This window comes from Geotrypetes seraphini, chromosome 1 (assembly GCF_902459505.1).
Source record: "Geotrypetes seraphini chromosome 1, aGeoSer1.1, whole genome shotgun sequence".
Classification (NCBI taxonomy): Eukaryota; Metazoa; Chordata; class Amphibia; order Gymnophiona; family Dermophiidae; genus Geotrypetes; species Geotrypetes seraphini.
Genome location: NC_047084.1, coordinates 144,050,083 through 144,066,550, shown reverse-complemented (window position 1 = coordinate 144,066,550; position 16,468 = coordinate 144,050,083). Strand labels below are relative to the sequence as shown.

General features: G+C 45.2%; 1 protein-coding gene across 1 annotated transcript in view; it reads left to right on the top strand.

Moving 5' to 3' along the window:
* SLC7A11 (solute carrier family 7 member 11) overlaps positions 1 to 16,468 on the top strand; it is a 156,575-nt gene that overhangs the window by 102,297 nt on the left and 37,810 nt on the right. Inside the window, exon 8 of the mRNA XM_033939248.1 lies at positions 11,369 to 11,472. Coding sequence (XP_033795139.1) covers positions 11,369 to 11,472 — 104 coding nt within the window. The remainder of the gene's footprint in view (positions 1 to 11,368; positions 11,473 to 16,468) is intronic.

Genomic DNA, 16,468 nt, shown 5'->3' with positions numbered 1-16,468 from the left:
AATTCTTCTTACGTCCTTCGCCAGATACGGTCTCCAAAATTGAACACAATACTCCAAGTGGGGCCTTACCAATGACCTGTACAGGGGCATCAACACCTTCTTCCTTCTACTGACTACGCCTCTACTGACTACAGCATCCTTCTGGCAGCAGTCACTGCCTTGTCACACTGTTTTTTTCGCCTTTAGATCTTCGGACACTATCACCCCAAGGTCCCTCTCCCCGTCCGTGCATATCGAATCGGGTGTGGATGTGGTCTGGAGGAAGGTTAGTGAATCGAGCCGGAGTCGGAAAGTGAGGGCAAACCGATCGGTACACGATCGGTTTGCATAGTGAATCTAGCTCTATGCGGATAACTCAGCTGGCTGGATGTGCCTCAAGGACCCAACGATTTAGATAAACCCTAATGAACAATTTCATAAGCAGCTTAACATAAGAATTGCCATACTGGGACAGACTGAAGGTCCATCAAGCCCAGAATCCTGTTTCCAATAGTGGCCAACCTAGGTCCCAAGTACCAGACAGAAACCCAAAGAGTAGCAACATTCTGGAGCTGAGCTTGTGACGTCATAATGCCTCATTCCACCAATGCCTAAGAGCCAACCTCATCAGTGATGTCACAATGGCTTGATTGTCCTATACTTGGCTCACATAAGAATTGCCATACTGGGACAGACCGAAGGTCCATCAAGCCCAGTATCCTGTTTCCAATAGTGGCCAACCTAGGTCCCAAGTACCAGACAGAAACCCAAAGAGTAGCAACATTCCGGAGCTGAGCTTGTGACGTCATAATGCCTCATTCCACCAATGCCTAAGAGCCAACCTCATCAGTGATGTCACAATGGCTTGATTGTCCTATACTTGGCTCACATAAGAATTGCCATACTGGGACAGACCGAAGGTCCATCAGGCCCAATATCTTGTTTCCAATAGTGGCCAACCTAGGTCCCAAGTACCTAGCTAGATTCCAAGTAGTAAAACAGATTTTATGCTTCTTATCCTAGGGACAAGCAGTGGATTTCCCCAAGCCATCTCAAGTTTATTCCCTACTAGTTTTTTAGCCCGTTACATTAATGGGTGCTAGAATAGATGTGTAGACTTAGGCATTTCTTTCTCTCTCTTTCTCCCTGGCCCCATCTGTCTATCTTTCTTTCTTTCTGTCTCTCCCCAATGTCCAGCAGTAGCCTTTCTCCCTTACTTTTAACTCCCCCCTGTCCAGTAGTACTCCTCCCTTCCCTGCTTCCCCTTTCCAAGATGCTTCCTGTCCCCAACCAATCACACCCCTCCCTCTAAAGCAAAGCAAGTTCATTTCTTGTCCCCCACAAATCACACCCCTTCCCTGGGCCCCTTCCTCAGCATACCCACCCCTGGCTAGTCTGAAAACCCGATTGGCCTGGTGGTCCTTCAGGACAGGGTTGGGAACCACTGATTTAACCTGTTTAGCTGCTCGGGCCTAACTAGTCGTTTTCAGCGCCAGTTAACCTTTTAGTGCTCATAACTGGCTATCTTAGGAGTATTCTGGGCCAGAGGGCCAGATGCACAGAGCACTGGCAACTAGATGGAAAATGCCAGTTTGGGAGCAAACTACATTTTCCTGGCAATGCTCAGCATGGACGGCATTCAAATTATAAGCACTCTAGTTGTGCTGAGTGCCACAGTGAAATGTGGAGGAATTGTGCCTGGTAGGTGCACAGGCCAGTACAATACAGGACTGTGAGCACCAGAATTTCTTCTTCTAGATGCAGCTGTTGTGCGTGGTTTGTGTGCATGTGTGTCCCACGCTTAAGCTCAGGATGCAGCTGTTCGGCACACAAGACACATACAACCACATAAAACACGTACAAATAGCTCCTATTCAAATAAAATTCAAGCTACCGACAGCTATAGACCCGCTGGAAAGTTTGGACCGCTGAATGGTGGGTGTTCCCTACTGTGCATTACACGGAGTGCTTCTTTTGCTTGACTTCTTTGAAGGTGTGAATAAACATGTGGATAAAGGTGAACCGGTTGATGCAGTGTATCTAGATCTTCAGAAAGCTTTTGACAAAGTTCCTCACGAGAGGCCCCTGAGAAAATTAAAGTGTCATGGGACAGGTGGCAAAGTTCAGTTGTGGATTAGGAATTGGTTGGATAGAAAACAGAGGGTAGGGTTAAATGGTCATTTTTCTCAATGGAGGAGAGTAAACAGTGGAGTGCCACAAGGGTTTGTACTGGGATCGGCCATCGGTGCTATTTAACTTATTTATAAATGATCTGGAAATTGGAACGACGAATGAGGTGATTAAATTTGCAGATGACACTAAACTGTTCAAAGTTGTTAAAACGCATGTGGATTGTGAAAAATTGCAGGTGGACCTTAGGAAATTGGAAGACTGGGCGTCCAAATGGTAGATGAAATTTAATGTGGACAAATGCAAAGTGATACACATTGGGAAGAATAACCTGAATCACAGTTACCGGATGCTAGGGTTCACCTTGTGGGTTAGCACCCAAGAAAAAGATCTGGGTGTCATTGTAGACAATGCGATGAAACCTTCCGCCCAATGTGCAGCGGTGGCCAAAAAAAGCAAACAAGAGGCTAGGAATTATTAAAAAAGGGATGGTTAACAAGATTAAGAATGTTATAATGCCTCTGTATTGCTCAATGGTGTGACCTCACCAGGAGTACTGATTCAATTCTAGTCTCCTTATCTCACGAAAGTAATAGCAGCACTAGAAAAGGTTCAAAGAAAAGAGACAAATGATGATAAAGGGGATGGAACTCCTCTCGTATGAGGAAAGACTAAAACAGTTAGGGCTCTTTAGCTGGGAAAAGAGACAGCTGAGGGGAGATAGGATTGAAATCTACAAAATCCTGAGTGGAGTAGAACGGGTACAAGTGGATCGATTTTTCACTCCGTCAAAAATTACGGAGACTAGGGGACACTCGATGAAGTTACAGGGAAATCCTTTTAAAAGCAATAGGAGGAAATCTTTTTTCACTCAGAGAATAGTTAAGCTCTGGAACGCATTGTGAGAGGTTGTGGTAAGAGCAGATAGCGTAGCTGATTAAAAAAAAAAAATGTTTGGACAAGTTCCTGGAGGAAAAGTCCACAGTCTCTTATTTAGACAGACATGGGGGAAGCCACTGCTTGCCCTGGATTGGTAGCATGGAATATTGCTACTCTTTGAGTTTTTGCCAGGTACCAGTGACCTGGACTGGCCACCGTGAGGATGGATACTGGGCTATATGGACCATTGGTCTGACCGAGTAAGGCTATTCTTCTGATCTTATGTTCTAATGAGCTCTTTGTAATGCATTTACATAGGATTCTTGCTGGCTGCTACTACAATCGGTAAAAGCCCCCCTCCCCCCAAAAAAAACCCTTTATGCATCAGAGCCTGAGCTAACTTGCTACAACCAGTCTTACTTAAGCATGGGAGCCAGTTGGCTCCTGGGTGGTTAAGTGTTGATCAAGTTAACTGCATAAATATAACCAAATAAAAGTCACTTCAATATACAGTGCCCAATAGCCGCTTAAGTTCTGAATATCATACTTAAGAGGTGAATGTATGCGGTCATTTGATCATGGTTCGTGAGGAAGTGAGAACGCTTGGTGCGCACCTAACGTTTAAAGCTCCAATTTCGAAAGTAGCTCAATCAGCTTACTTTGCTATGCGTAAATTGTTTCATTTAAAGAATGTACCGTATTTTCACGCATATAACGCGCATGTTATACACGATTTTTACAAACCGTGCATAACCTTGCGCGTTATACGCGTGAGCACGTTGTACAATTTTTTTTTTCATTCCGATCCGGCATCTCCCCTGCGAACCGGCATCCTGCCCCCCCCCCCCCGCTCGCGTCACCCCCCCCCCCCGCGATCCTACATCCCCCCCAGCACCGCAAAACATCTCTTACCCGATTGGGCACCGGCACCAGCACCAATGCACAGGACGTGCCAGTGCCAGTGCCCGAAGATTCTCCCTCGTTGTTGCTGGGCTGGGCGGTGCGAAGGAGATCCTCCTTCTTCCTTGTGCCGGGCTGGACTGGGCTTTGAGCATTTGCGCATGCTCAAAGCCTTCTGGTCTCGCTCTCTCCGAGATTCTATTGTGAACGCATTGAATGCGGGTAAGAGATGTATCCAACTCTTATGTGATTCTATCTCGGAGAGAGCGAGACCAGAAGGCTTTGAGCATGCGCAAATGCTCAAAGCCCAGACCAGCCCAGCCCAGGCGAGGGAGGATCTTCGAGCACTGGCACTGGCACGTCCTGTGCATTGGTGCTGGTGCCGGTGCCCAATCGGGTAAGAGATGTTTTGCGGTGCTGGGGGGGATGTAGGATCGCGGGGGAGGGGGGGTGACGCGAGCGGGGGGGGGGGGGAGGATGCCGGTTCGCAGGCCAGAAGAGTAAGCGGGAGTGGGAGGAGGTTATAGCAGCATGCGCGGTATACGCATGTGCGTGCTTAATAAAAAAATTTTTACAGAAATGCTTTGGACCCGCGCGCTATACGCGTATGCGCGTTATGTGCGTGAAAATACGGTAATATCAAATTGTGATTTGAGGCAAATACTTCAAGCTTTGGTTTTATCACAGGTGGATTACTGTGATGGTATCTATGTAGGTTTACCACAGATGTGTATCAAAGCACTGCAAATGATACAAAGCTCTGCTGCACGACTGCGTATGGGAGTAGCCCGATAAGAGCATATCTCTCCTATTTTGAAGAGATTGCACTGGTTTCTCTATTTGATGTAAATATTTTGCTATCTTATTATGTATGGAAATTTGTTTGAAATAAAAAAAAATTAACATAAAAATAGCCTTACTAGGTCAGGTCAATGGTCCCATCTAGTTCAGTAGCCCGTCTTCACGGTGGCCAATCCAGGTCACAAGTACCTGGCAAAAAACCAAATTGTAGCAACATTCCGGAACCCCAAAGAGTATCAACATTCCATGTCAAGAGTAGCAAGATTCCAGAATTCCAAACAGTAGCAACGCTCCACGTCTATCACAATAGCTGACTATGGACTTTTCCTCCAGGAACTTGTCCAAGCCTTTCTTAAAACCAACTGCGTTAGCCGCCCTTACCACAACCTGTGTAACGCGTTCCAGAATTCAACTAGTCTCTTAACCGGCTGGAGGGTAGCCGGCTCGGGTGTCGGCTCGGGGGTCAGGTGTCGGCTCGGGGGTCGGGTGGAACGAATCATCCAGGTTGCCATTATGGCCTATGGGGAAAGTTGCTATGCTATACGAGTACTTTGGATTGCGAGCATGCTTCTGGAACGAATTAAGCTCGCAAACCAAGGTACCAATGTAAATTGGTTTAGACGCCATTTTTTTTTTTTTTTTTACAATTTGGGGGGGTTTGTTGTCTCCTCTGCTGTGGTGTTGCCTGCACTTTTTTTTTTTTTTGCAGAGGACCTTGCCTTCTGTTTTTTTTAGGGGTGAGGGGGGAGGGGTTGGACATTTTTCTGCCATAAACATTTTAGAATACGTCTAGTGCACAATTTGGACGTTTGGGGCTAGACCTGTTTTAACAACAAATAAGGGACAAAAAGGTGCCCAAACTGATCAGATGACCACTGGAGGGAGCCCCTCTTCCATACTCCACCAGTAGTCAGTGACCTCCTCCCACTCCCCAAAGATGTAAATAAAACAGTACATACCTGCCTATATGATAACGTCAGATGTTATGGCCACTCCTTGTAGAAGCCTGGTAGTCAGTGCAGTGGACAGCAGAGAAGGGGACCCAGGGCCATATCCCACTCCAACTACTACACTTGTGGTGGAGCATGTGAGCCCACCAAAATCCACCAAAAACCTACTGACCTTCATATAGGTACCACCTGCAGGCATAAGGGCTATTATTGTGGTGTATAGTTGGGTCCAGTAGGTTTTGGAAAGCTCACCACACAATAAAAGAGGTTATGGGGAGATATGTACCTAGAACCTTTTATGTGACGTTCACTGCAGTGCCCTCTGAGGTGCCTCTAGTGGCGTAGCGAGGGTTGCTGTACTCATCTCCATCCCTTGCCCCTCCCCCCCTCCACCACTGTGCTCGTGCAATTCTTCCTTTCCACATACCTCTTTAACTTCCCCGGCGTGAGCAGCGTCTCCAACTTGCTGCCCGTGCCAGCCTCAGCTCTCCCTCTGACATCACTTCCGGGTCCTGCAACCAGGAAGTGATGTCAAGGGAGTGCCAAGGCTGGCGTGAGTGGCAGGTTGGAGCTGCTGACCGTGCCGGTGAAAAGCTAGGGGTAGGGAGGGAGGTGAATGCGCAGGCATGGGGGGCGGGTGCGGAGAGGAAGAGAAGTACTGGCACCCCCACCAAGACAGTACCTGAGGCGGTCTGCCCCACATCCCCCCTTACTACGCTACTGGGTGTCTCATTGCTATGCCGGGATGTCTGTGTGGCCATTCTACTAAAAATGCTGTCCCCTCCAACTTCCTAATGTTTTGGTTTGTGGTTTTTTTCTTTTGGATGTGTTGGGTTTTTTTTTTAAATGGTTTAAAAAGATAGACGTACATCTGAAAAATGGTCATTTTTGTAAAAACAAGATAGATGTTTTATAGTTTTGAAAATGGACATGTCTGATACTGGAGTTTTGTGCGTGTTCCATGAAATGTCTAAATTCGGATTTGGACGACATATCGAAAATGCGCCTTCACACAATACAATACAATATAAAAGGTTCTTATATATTGCCATTTACCATGAAGTTCAAAGCAGATTGCAAGGTAAATGCTCCTGCCTGGCTTTTAAGATCCTTCAAGGCATCCTTCCTCCCTTAATCCCACTATCTTATAACTCCTCGAGTCCGACTCTACGAGACCCACCCAAAGGTATAAATTATCCTTCCCCTCTCTACACGGTATTCGCTATGCAGGCAAACTGGGAAAATCCCTTCTCTTCAGAATCACAGGTCTTTGGAACGACCTTACTACCCTGTTGCGGAACCTGGGCTCCCTTCAGTTATTCCGCAAACAACTGAAAACCTGGCTTTTCACTAAAATGTAATTCTATCCCCCCTTTACTCTTCTCTTCTATATATAAGATCATGTAAACCTTTTTTTTTCTTCCTTCTCTTCCTATATTTTAAGTTCTTGTAAACTGCGCCGAGCTCCACAACATCCGTGGAGATGATGCGGTAAATAAACTTAAGGTTTAGTTTAGTTTAGCCAACGCAACCCCTGGGAAGAACATTTATAATGTAATTAACATACATTCAGGTCTCCTAACAGCTTGAGGCAACAGGCCTTTCATAACTTGCAAGGTAGCAAATAGTTCTACAGCAAAGCTTCCTAAGTCAATATTGACTAAATACGAGGGTCATTTCATAAATAATGCACACTATTTTTTTTTTTTTTTTAAATTTACATGTTTATTTATTTTTCAAGTATTTCTTTACAATCCTTCAATATAGTCTCCCTGCTTTGCAATGACCGAATCCCAACGTCCGGGAGGCTTCATTATTCCATCCAAGACACCGTTTTGGTTCAGTTGCCAAATGACTCAGGTAATGGCGGAAGAAAGCTCTTTCAGAGATGGAAAACGATGTCCACGCATAGGTTATTTCAACTTTGGAAAAAGGTTGAAGTCTGATGGACTCATGTCTGGACTGTAGGGAGCATGAGGTAACACCTCCCAGCCGTATTCATGTAGTTTTTCAATGATGACATTCTCTATGTGCGGGCGAGCGTTGTTTTGAAGAATGAGTGGCCCAGCCAAGAGCAACAGGTTGAGTTTTGTGCATTTTTCTGTGCATTTTTTTTGCAAAAAAACCACGATAAAACACTTCTGTGACACTTCTTCCACATGGAACTTTGTCTGTGATGATGATGCCTTCATGATCATAAGCAAAAATCATCATTTGTTTGACTTTTGATTGAGCTCGTCGAAATTTTTTTGGTCGTGAGGAAGATGGAGCTCTCCACTCGTTGGACTGTGATTTCAGCTCCGGCTCAAAGTCTCTGACCCACGTTTCATCAATAGCAACATGAATCCACCAGACTTCGACCTTTTTCCAAAGTTGAAACAACCTAGGCGTGGACATCGTTTTGCATCTCTGGAAGAGCTTTCTTCCGCCGTTACCCGAGCCATTCGGCAACTGAACAAAAACGGTGTCTTGGATGGAATAATGAAGCCTCCCGGACGTTGGGATTCGGTCATTGCAAAGCAGGAAGACTATTTTGAAGGATTGTAAAGAAATACTTGAGAAAAAAAATAAACATGTAAATAAAAAACAATAGTGTGCATTATTTATGAAATGAACCTCGTAGAAAGGAATAATAAACATAGGAATAAAATCAAACCTCAAAATATCTTTGAAAAATAATATGCCTTTAACATCTTTCAAAATAGCAGATAATGCTGAAGCTTTCTAATGTGATATGGAAGTACATTCCAAATTGCAGATGCTAAGTAAGAAACCACTGTTAAAAAATATTCTTCTAAAATAAATTCCTTTGGGATCTGGGAAATGTAATAGCAGTGTATCATGTAGATTTTCTGACGTACTGCTCTTAGAGAAACAAATCCAATTCAGCATATATTACAGTGTCTTCCTATGTATTATCTTGTGGACCATTGCACATAATTTTAAATGAATATGGGCCTCAACTGGCAACCCAATGCAATTTAATAAACAATGGAATTACTTTATCATTTCTATGTGTTAAAAAAAGAAAAAATACTAGCATAACAAAAAAAATGTGTGCCTATAATTTAGGTATAAGTGCTTACACCAGCCATAGAGCTGGTATAATTGTTCACCCTTAAATGCCAGAGATATGGTAGAGACATTTAAATACAATCAGCAAAAAAATTGTTATTAGCCTAGTGGTGGAGATACCCCATGAAAGTACATTTACAATAGGTGGAGAAAAAGCCTCAACTTATCAACAATATACGGACGGCAACCCAATGAGTTCTTAAGCCAGTCCTGCTCTGTAACATAGGCAAAAAAACTCCACACGTTTCAAAATGTTTTCAAAACAGGACGTTTTCAAAACAGGACCAAACACGTTTTCAAAACAGGACCAAAACCACCACTGTGCACACGGGGCCAGAAAAAGAACAAAACAGTTTGCTTATCTGAGCCGGGTGTGGACGGAGCAGGAGAGAATGTGATCGCCCTGACGCAGCCGTTGTTCAGCGAAACAAGAGCCTTGTTGGTTGCATCCGGTTCCTTGTCTTTTTTCAGCATGAGAAGTGCTAGAGCAGGAAGATCTACACTTTCCACTCCCCATTCGCGGTTTCTGCACTCGCGATTTCACATAATCGCGATTTTTTTTCTGGGGATGGGGAAAATAAAAAAAACCATATATTTTTACCTCCCTGCCGCCTTCTCGGCCTAACCTGGTGGTCTAGAGGGCTTTCGGGGCAGGAGCAATCTCCCTACGCTCCTGCCCCGTGCAGATCGCCATGAGGAAATGGCTGTAGGGAGTTCCCAACATAGTCTCGAGAGACCACGGGAACTCACAGTAGCCATTTCATCATGGCGATCTGCACGGGGCAGGAGCGTAGGAAGATCGCTCCTGCCCCGAAAGCCCTCTAGACCACCAGGTAAGGCCGGGAAGGCAGCAGGGAGGTGGGGGTGGGTCAGAGCCGGATAATCGCGGTTTTTCGCCATTCGTGGTACGGCTCTGCCCGTATCCCCCGCGAATAACGAGGGAGAAGTGTACTCGCTGCTGTTGTTGCCATCGTCAGAAGATAAGTGAACGGTTTTGTTCTTTTTCTGGCTCCCTGTGCACAGTGGTGGCAGCTTTGGTCCCGTTTTGAAAAGTTACATTTTGAAACGTGTGGAGCTTTTTTGCCTATGATACAGAGCAGGACTGGCTTAAGAACTCATTGGGTTGCCGTCCGTATATTGTTGATACGTTGAGGCTTTTTCTCCACCTATTATAGAAGTACTTTCATGGGGTATCTCCCCCACTAGGCTAATAACAATTTTTTTGCTGATTGCATTTATATTTTGCTATTGCGATTTGGATTCTTGAGAGACATTTAAATACCTACGTGGCATAAATATGCATTAGGCAACTCAGTTGAAAGAAAATTACAGAATGAGAGGGCATTGGATAAAGTTAAGAGATGATAGGCTCAGGAATAATCTAAGGAAATACTATTTTACAGAAAGGGCGGTAAATGTTTAGAATAGTCTCTTGATTAGAGGTAGTGAATTCAAGATAAGCATGTAACATAGCACTGCATAAGTTATACACCTAAATGTGAGTCCTGTGTTTACTCCTATGTGTAAAATGTTCATGTATGAATTTATAGAAAAGAGCTTAGATGGAATATTAGTATTTACTTATGTATTTATACACATGTTCATATGTTTCATTATTCTAATTATTTCCATGCATAACTGGGGAGAAAAATGGGAGGAAAATCCCAAGGGGTAGCCAATGTTAATATTATCGGGTTCTTCAGAACAATAACAGGTCCAAACAAATGTCTCGAAAAGACAATGAAAAGTTCAAACGCTTGAGCTGTCTGGTTTGGTGTCAGGTCAAAAGCGCGCCGGGACAAAGGCGCGCCCAGACAATTGAGCGCAGCGCGGAGGCGCGCGCCGCTTTAAATTACTGTTTTTAGGGCTCCGACGGAGGGGCGTGGGGGGGGAACCCCCCTCACTTTACTTAATAGACATCGCGCCGTGTTGTGGGGGCGTTGTGGGGGGTTGTAACCCCCCACATTTTACTGAAAACTTCACTTTTTCCCTGTTTTTAGGGAAAAAGTTAAGTTTACAGTAAAATGTGGAGGGTTACAACCCCCCCAAACCCCCTATAACGCTGGCGCGATGTCTATTAAGTAAAGTGGGGGGTGGTTCCCCCCCACGACCCCCCGTCGGAGCCCTAAAAACAGTAATTTAGAGCGGCGCGCGCCTCCACGCTGCGCTCAATTGTCAGGGCGCGCCTTTGTCTTTTGCGCCGTTGTCTATGAACCGTCTAGTTTTAGAGGAACACTGCGATACAGATGGTCTCGACCCCTGAGGCAGGTGTGATGCTGAAACTCGGTGCCTAGTCGGGTCTTTCCCGTGCGTTTCTTGAGACGGATGCATGGCCTTTTCATTGTCTTTCCGAGACCTTTGTTTGGACCTGCTATTGTTTTGAAGACCCAATAAAACAAACTTTGGCTACGCCTTGGGATTTCCCCTTACATTTTTGTTGGAAATCCATTGCTCTCCCACACTTTTTCCCCTAATTTATTTCTCCTTGTAGGGGTTTTCCCTTCCCCGCTTTTGTGGTATTTTCAGTACTTCCATGCACAACTAACATGTGCACGTTAGCATCATTTTCTCTAGAGTTACCCCCAATGGGACCTCACGTTGAGCTGAAGTATTGCCGATCTTGTAACGTTGCTTCTTTTTCCAACTTCGACAAGACCTTTGCAGAGCGGCTGATGGGAAAGTTCTCGCTGGCGGTGCCCATATTTGTTGCGCTCTCCTGCTTTGGATCTATGAACGGCGGCGTCTTCGCTGTCTCCAGGTGAGTGGACGCATCCTTGCCACGCGGGGAGGGATGAAAGGCGAGTTACACAAAGTAGCGCACAACAGAGCTTCTCCAAACTTGGTTCGCAGGACACTCAACTAGGTCTAGATTTCATTGCATTCTCTATAATAATCATTTATGACTAAATTTGCATATATTTGGTCTAGTGACCAGCTGCCTGATATGCAGCCAGTGGTGGTCAGGGTATTGTCTTTGCTGGTTACATTAGCCCTACATGTGCAGCCATGGACACTGAATATCCAGCGCAAATGTGTCCAATTCTAGCTGCTAGGTAATCTATTGGAATAAATGGGCTAATACTGGCCAGGACTCACATGATTTTTATTCTATTCCTCCCCAACCCCTCCCCCTCCTAGGTAGCTCCCCTATCCATTGACATTGACCTTCCCCCATCTCGATAGGTCCTCCAAGGCTTCCTCCTGTCCATGGTGGTCCAGTAGGGGCAGGAGAGAGCCCTGATCACTCATGCACTTAACGACATCATCTTCCAGTTGGCATCTCGTGGTACTATGTCAGTACCATAAGGCTGCCCACAAGAGGTCACGGCAGCCATCGTGAAGATGATGGTGCTAGGAGCAGGTGTAGGTGGGCTTCGCTCCTGCCACCACCTCTCCCACTGGGCCACTGTGGCTAGGAGGTTGACCAGGGAGGACAAGGAACCTGGAAAGAGGAGGGCTTTCTTTGGGGGGGGGAGGGGTAACGGTAGGGATCATAGATCTTATGTACTACTTCTCTGTTGGTACAACCAAGGTAATTTGCATATGTTATACGCAGGTGCTTTCTCTAAGGAGTCCTTTTATCAAGCGGGGTTAGCGCGTCGGACATTTCCTCACGCGCTAACCCCCGCGGCCGGCTAAAAAACTAACGCCTGCTCAATGCAGGCATTAGCAAGCTAGCGCAGCAGGTGGTTTAACGCGCGGTATTGTGCACGTTAAACCCCTACCGTGGCTTGATAAAAAGACCCCTAAGGGTTTTTGCCTGGAGCAATGGAGAGTTAAGTGGCCCTGGGGTTTGATTAATAAAAAAAAATTATGTGGAGCCCAGTTGGCATTGCGAGCAAGGACCTGCAGAGCTAACCAAGCCAAGTTAGGACAGCGGTCGATAAATATGAAAATCCTGAATATCAAAAGGGGGTATGCAGAGGGGGCATTTTCATTGACTTTCATTGGATTGGTTATTGGGGGGTGAGGCTTGGTTCGATTTTGTTACGCTTCAGCCTGCTCACATGAAATAACACACGTTATTTATTTAAAAAATTATATACCGCATAAAACTATGCGCTTAACATATTGGTTACACACATAATATACTGATCGCTCTTTAAGTCGACTATATTTCTGTATTTTTACTTCAGTACAACTTTTAAAAGCCAGCAAAATGAAAATGCTCATCCCCAGTGGTCTAAGCTCCCACGAACCAAATTTGGGGGAGAATATGGCGCAGTGGTAAAAGCCACAGCTTCAGCACCCTGAGGTCGTGGGTTCCAAACCCACACTGTTCCTTGTGACTTAATCCCCCCATTGCCCCAGGTACATTAGATAGATTGTGAGCCCACCAGGACAGACAGGAAATAACACTTGAGTACCTAAATAAATTCATGTAAACCATTCTGAGTTCCCCTGGGAGAACAGTATAGAACACTGAATAAATAAATAGTGTGAAAAGTTTCAGCCTCTGATAACCAGAACTGGTATTGTGATGTCATAATGCCTCATTCCACCAATGCCTGAGAGCCAACCTCATCAGTGATGTCACAGTGGCTTGATTGTCCTGTATTTAGCTCACTCTTTCTACATTTTGATTTCTAGAGTGACGCAGTGGTTAAAGCTACAGCTTCAGCACCCTGAGATTGTAGGTTTAAATCCCACACTGCTCCTTGTGACCCTGGGCAAGTCACTTAATCCCCCCATTGCCCCAAGTACATTAGATAGCTTTTGAGCCCACCAGGACAGACAGGAAAAATGCACAGGCACCTGAATAAATTCATTTCAAACCATTCTGAGCTCCCCTGAAATCTATCATGATGAAAGAGCCAGTCTAAACAGTTCCCAGTGGCATAGGTGCCAACGCTGTGGGTCTTTGAGCACCCCTAATAGTGAGAAAAAACTATTATTCTGAAGAGGGATCATTCATTTGTGGTGTGTGTTGTGAAAAATTGGCTCCCATGCCCAGTGGTAAACACTGACTGATCTACCCCTGAAGTCTTAGCATATTCAGACTAAAGCTCCCTGCCTGAGTGAGCTCAGGATTGCAGCCACAGCTAATTTTAATGATAGCTGACACATTTGCGGCTATTAAAAAAAGAGAGGCAGATGAATTCAGCCAATTGGGCTATTTAATTGACAGAACGCCTAGAAAAGTCTTTGAAGAAATCTGTCATTTTTTTGCAGCAATGGTGAGATTGTATAAATTATAAAATAGAGGTTGTTGGGTTTTTTTTGTACTTTCTGTTTTTATCTTTAAACTGCAGGAGATTAAAAGTGTTCATGAGGCAAGTCTCTTTCATTTGAAAGGAAGCTCTGGAACGAGAGGGCATAGGATGAAGTTAAGAGTAATCTAAGGAAATACTTTTTTTACAGAAAGAGTGGTAGATGCGTGGAACGGTCTCCCGGAAGAGGTGGTGGCGACAGAGACTGTGTCTGAATTCAAGAAAGCATTGGATAGGCATGTGGGATCTATTAGGGAGAAGAGGAGATAGTGGATGATGCGGGTGGGCAGAATGGATGGGCCATTTGGCTTTTATCTGCCATCATGTTATGGTAAGAGCGGATAGCGTAGCTGGTTTTAAGAAAGGTTTGGACAATTTCCTGGAGGAAAAGTCCATAGTCTGTTTTTGAAAAAGACATGGGGTATACCACTCCTTGCCCTGGATCAGTAGCATGAAATGTTGCTACTCCTTGGGTTTGGGTCAGGCTCTAGTGACTTGGATTGGCCACCGTGAGGATGGGTTACAGGGCAAGATGGACCATTGGTCTGACCCAGTAGGGCTGTTCTTATCCTTTTACGTGAGCCAAGTATAGGACAGTGAAGCCATTGTAACATCACTGATGAGGTTGGCTCTGAGGCACTGTGGAATGAGGCATTATGACATCACAATCTCAGCTATGGAATATTGCTGTCATTGGGGCTCCGGAATCTTGCTATTCTTTGAGATGGTAGAATGTCGTTACTCTTTGGGTTTTGGCCAGGTACTAGGGACCTGGATTGGCCACCATGAGAACGAGCTACTGGGCTTGATGGACCATTGGTCTGACCCAGTATGGCTGTTCTTATGCTCTTACGTGTGCCAAGTATAGGACAATGAAGCCATTGTAACATCTCTAATGAGGTTGGCTCTGAGGCATTATGACATCACAGCTCTGGAATGTTGCTCTCATTGGGGTTCCGGAATCTTGCTATTCTTTGAGATGCTGGGATGTTGCTACTCTTTGGGGTTTGGCCAAATACTAGTGAACTGGATTGGCCACCGTGAGAACGGGTTACTCGGCTTGATAGATCATTGGTCTGACCCAGTAAGGCTATTCTTATAGGACAATCAAGCCATTGCAACATCACTGATGAGGTTGGCTCTGAGGCATTATGACCTCACAATCTCAGCTCTGGAATGTTGCTCTCATTGGGGTTCCGGAATCTTGCTATTCTTTGAGATGCTGGAATGTTGCAACTCTTTGGGTTTTGGCCAGGTATTAGGGACCGTGAGTTTGGGCTACTGGGCTTGATGGACCTTTGGGCTGACCCAGTAAGGCTATTCTTATGTTTTTTATGTTTCTATGTTTAAAAATGTTGTCTCCTTTAAAATAAATCTATAAATCTTCTTTGCCATCTTTTTGCGAAAGCCACTTCCCCTCATTAGCAGTTCAGACAGGACCAAGCCTTTCAACATGTAGTTCATATTAGTTGAAACAGCTTGGAAGAACATATTTTGATATCAGAGGAGACAAGTTGGGGTTATAGCACATTCTTATCAGTTTCATGCCTGTCACAGCTAAAAACATTTTAGTATTGGTAAAAAAAAAAAAAAAAAAGTGTTTCCTTCTGTTCTGAACTTCCGTTAAAGCAACAGTGGCTGCCAATTTTGTTTAAAATAATTCTGCTATTAGAAGAAATGGATTAATTATAATTTATCATGTTCCCATTTTAATTGCGTCCAATTGCGTGTGATTTTCAAAGTTACTCACCGTCTATAAATTGCACTCTTCTGCTTGCCTAAGATTAACTCCCCTTCCCTCCCCCCTCCCCCCCCCCCCAATTTTACAAAACCACGAGAGAGGTTTCTAGCGCCAGCTGGCAACCTGAATGTTCTGCGCTTCTCCAATGGTCATAAGTGTTGGAGCAGCGCAGATATTCAGCGCGCCAGCCGGTGCTAAAAACCTCTTGCGCAGTTTTGTATAAGGAGGCGAAAGGGCAGGCTTCCGCAAGGTGTGCGCTCTATATAAGCAATAAATTATTATTATTATTAAATGTACAACCTACAGACATTTATGCCATTAGTCGGCCTAAGCTCTGTTTTGTAAATACCTGCTTAACTTAGAGTGGGTTTTTGTACGGGGGACTTACACAGGGGAGGAGCATGGATGGAGCATAAGCATGAACTCACCCAGATAACTTATAGAGAACATAAGAACATAAGAACTGCCGCTACTGGGTCCATCGTGCCCAGCAGTCTGCTCCCGCGGCGGCCCTTAGGTCAAAGACCAGCACCCTAATTGAGACTAGCCTTACCTGCGTACGTTCTGATTCAGCAGGAACTTGTCTAACATTGTCTTGAATCCCTGGAGGGTGTTTTCTACCGCTGAGTGGTGTAGCGAAGGTAGGAGGTGCCTGAGGCAGTGACGGCCCCACGCACCCTCATCTACACTCCCCCCGTTCTTTCTGTGCCCCTCCATGACACACTTGCACCCTCCCTTCCCCCCTCCCCGTAGCTCTTTAAATCTTTGCCAGTGCGGAGCAGCTCCTCCGGCCTACAGCTCGC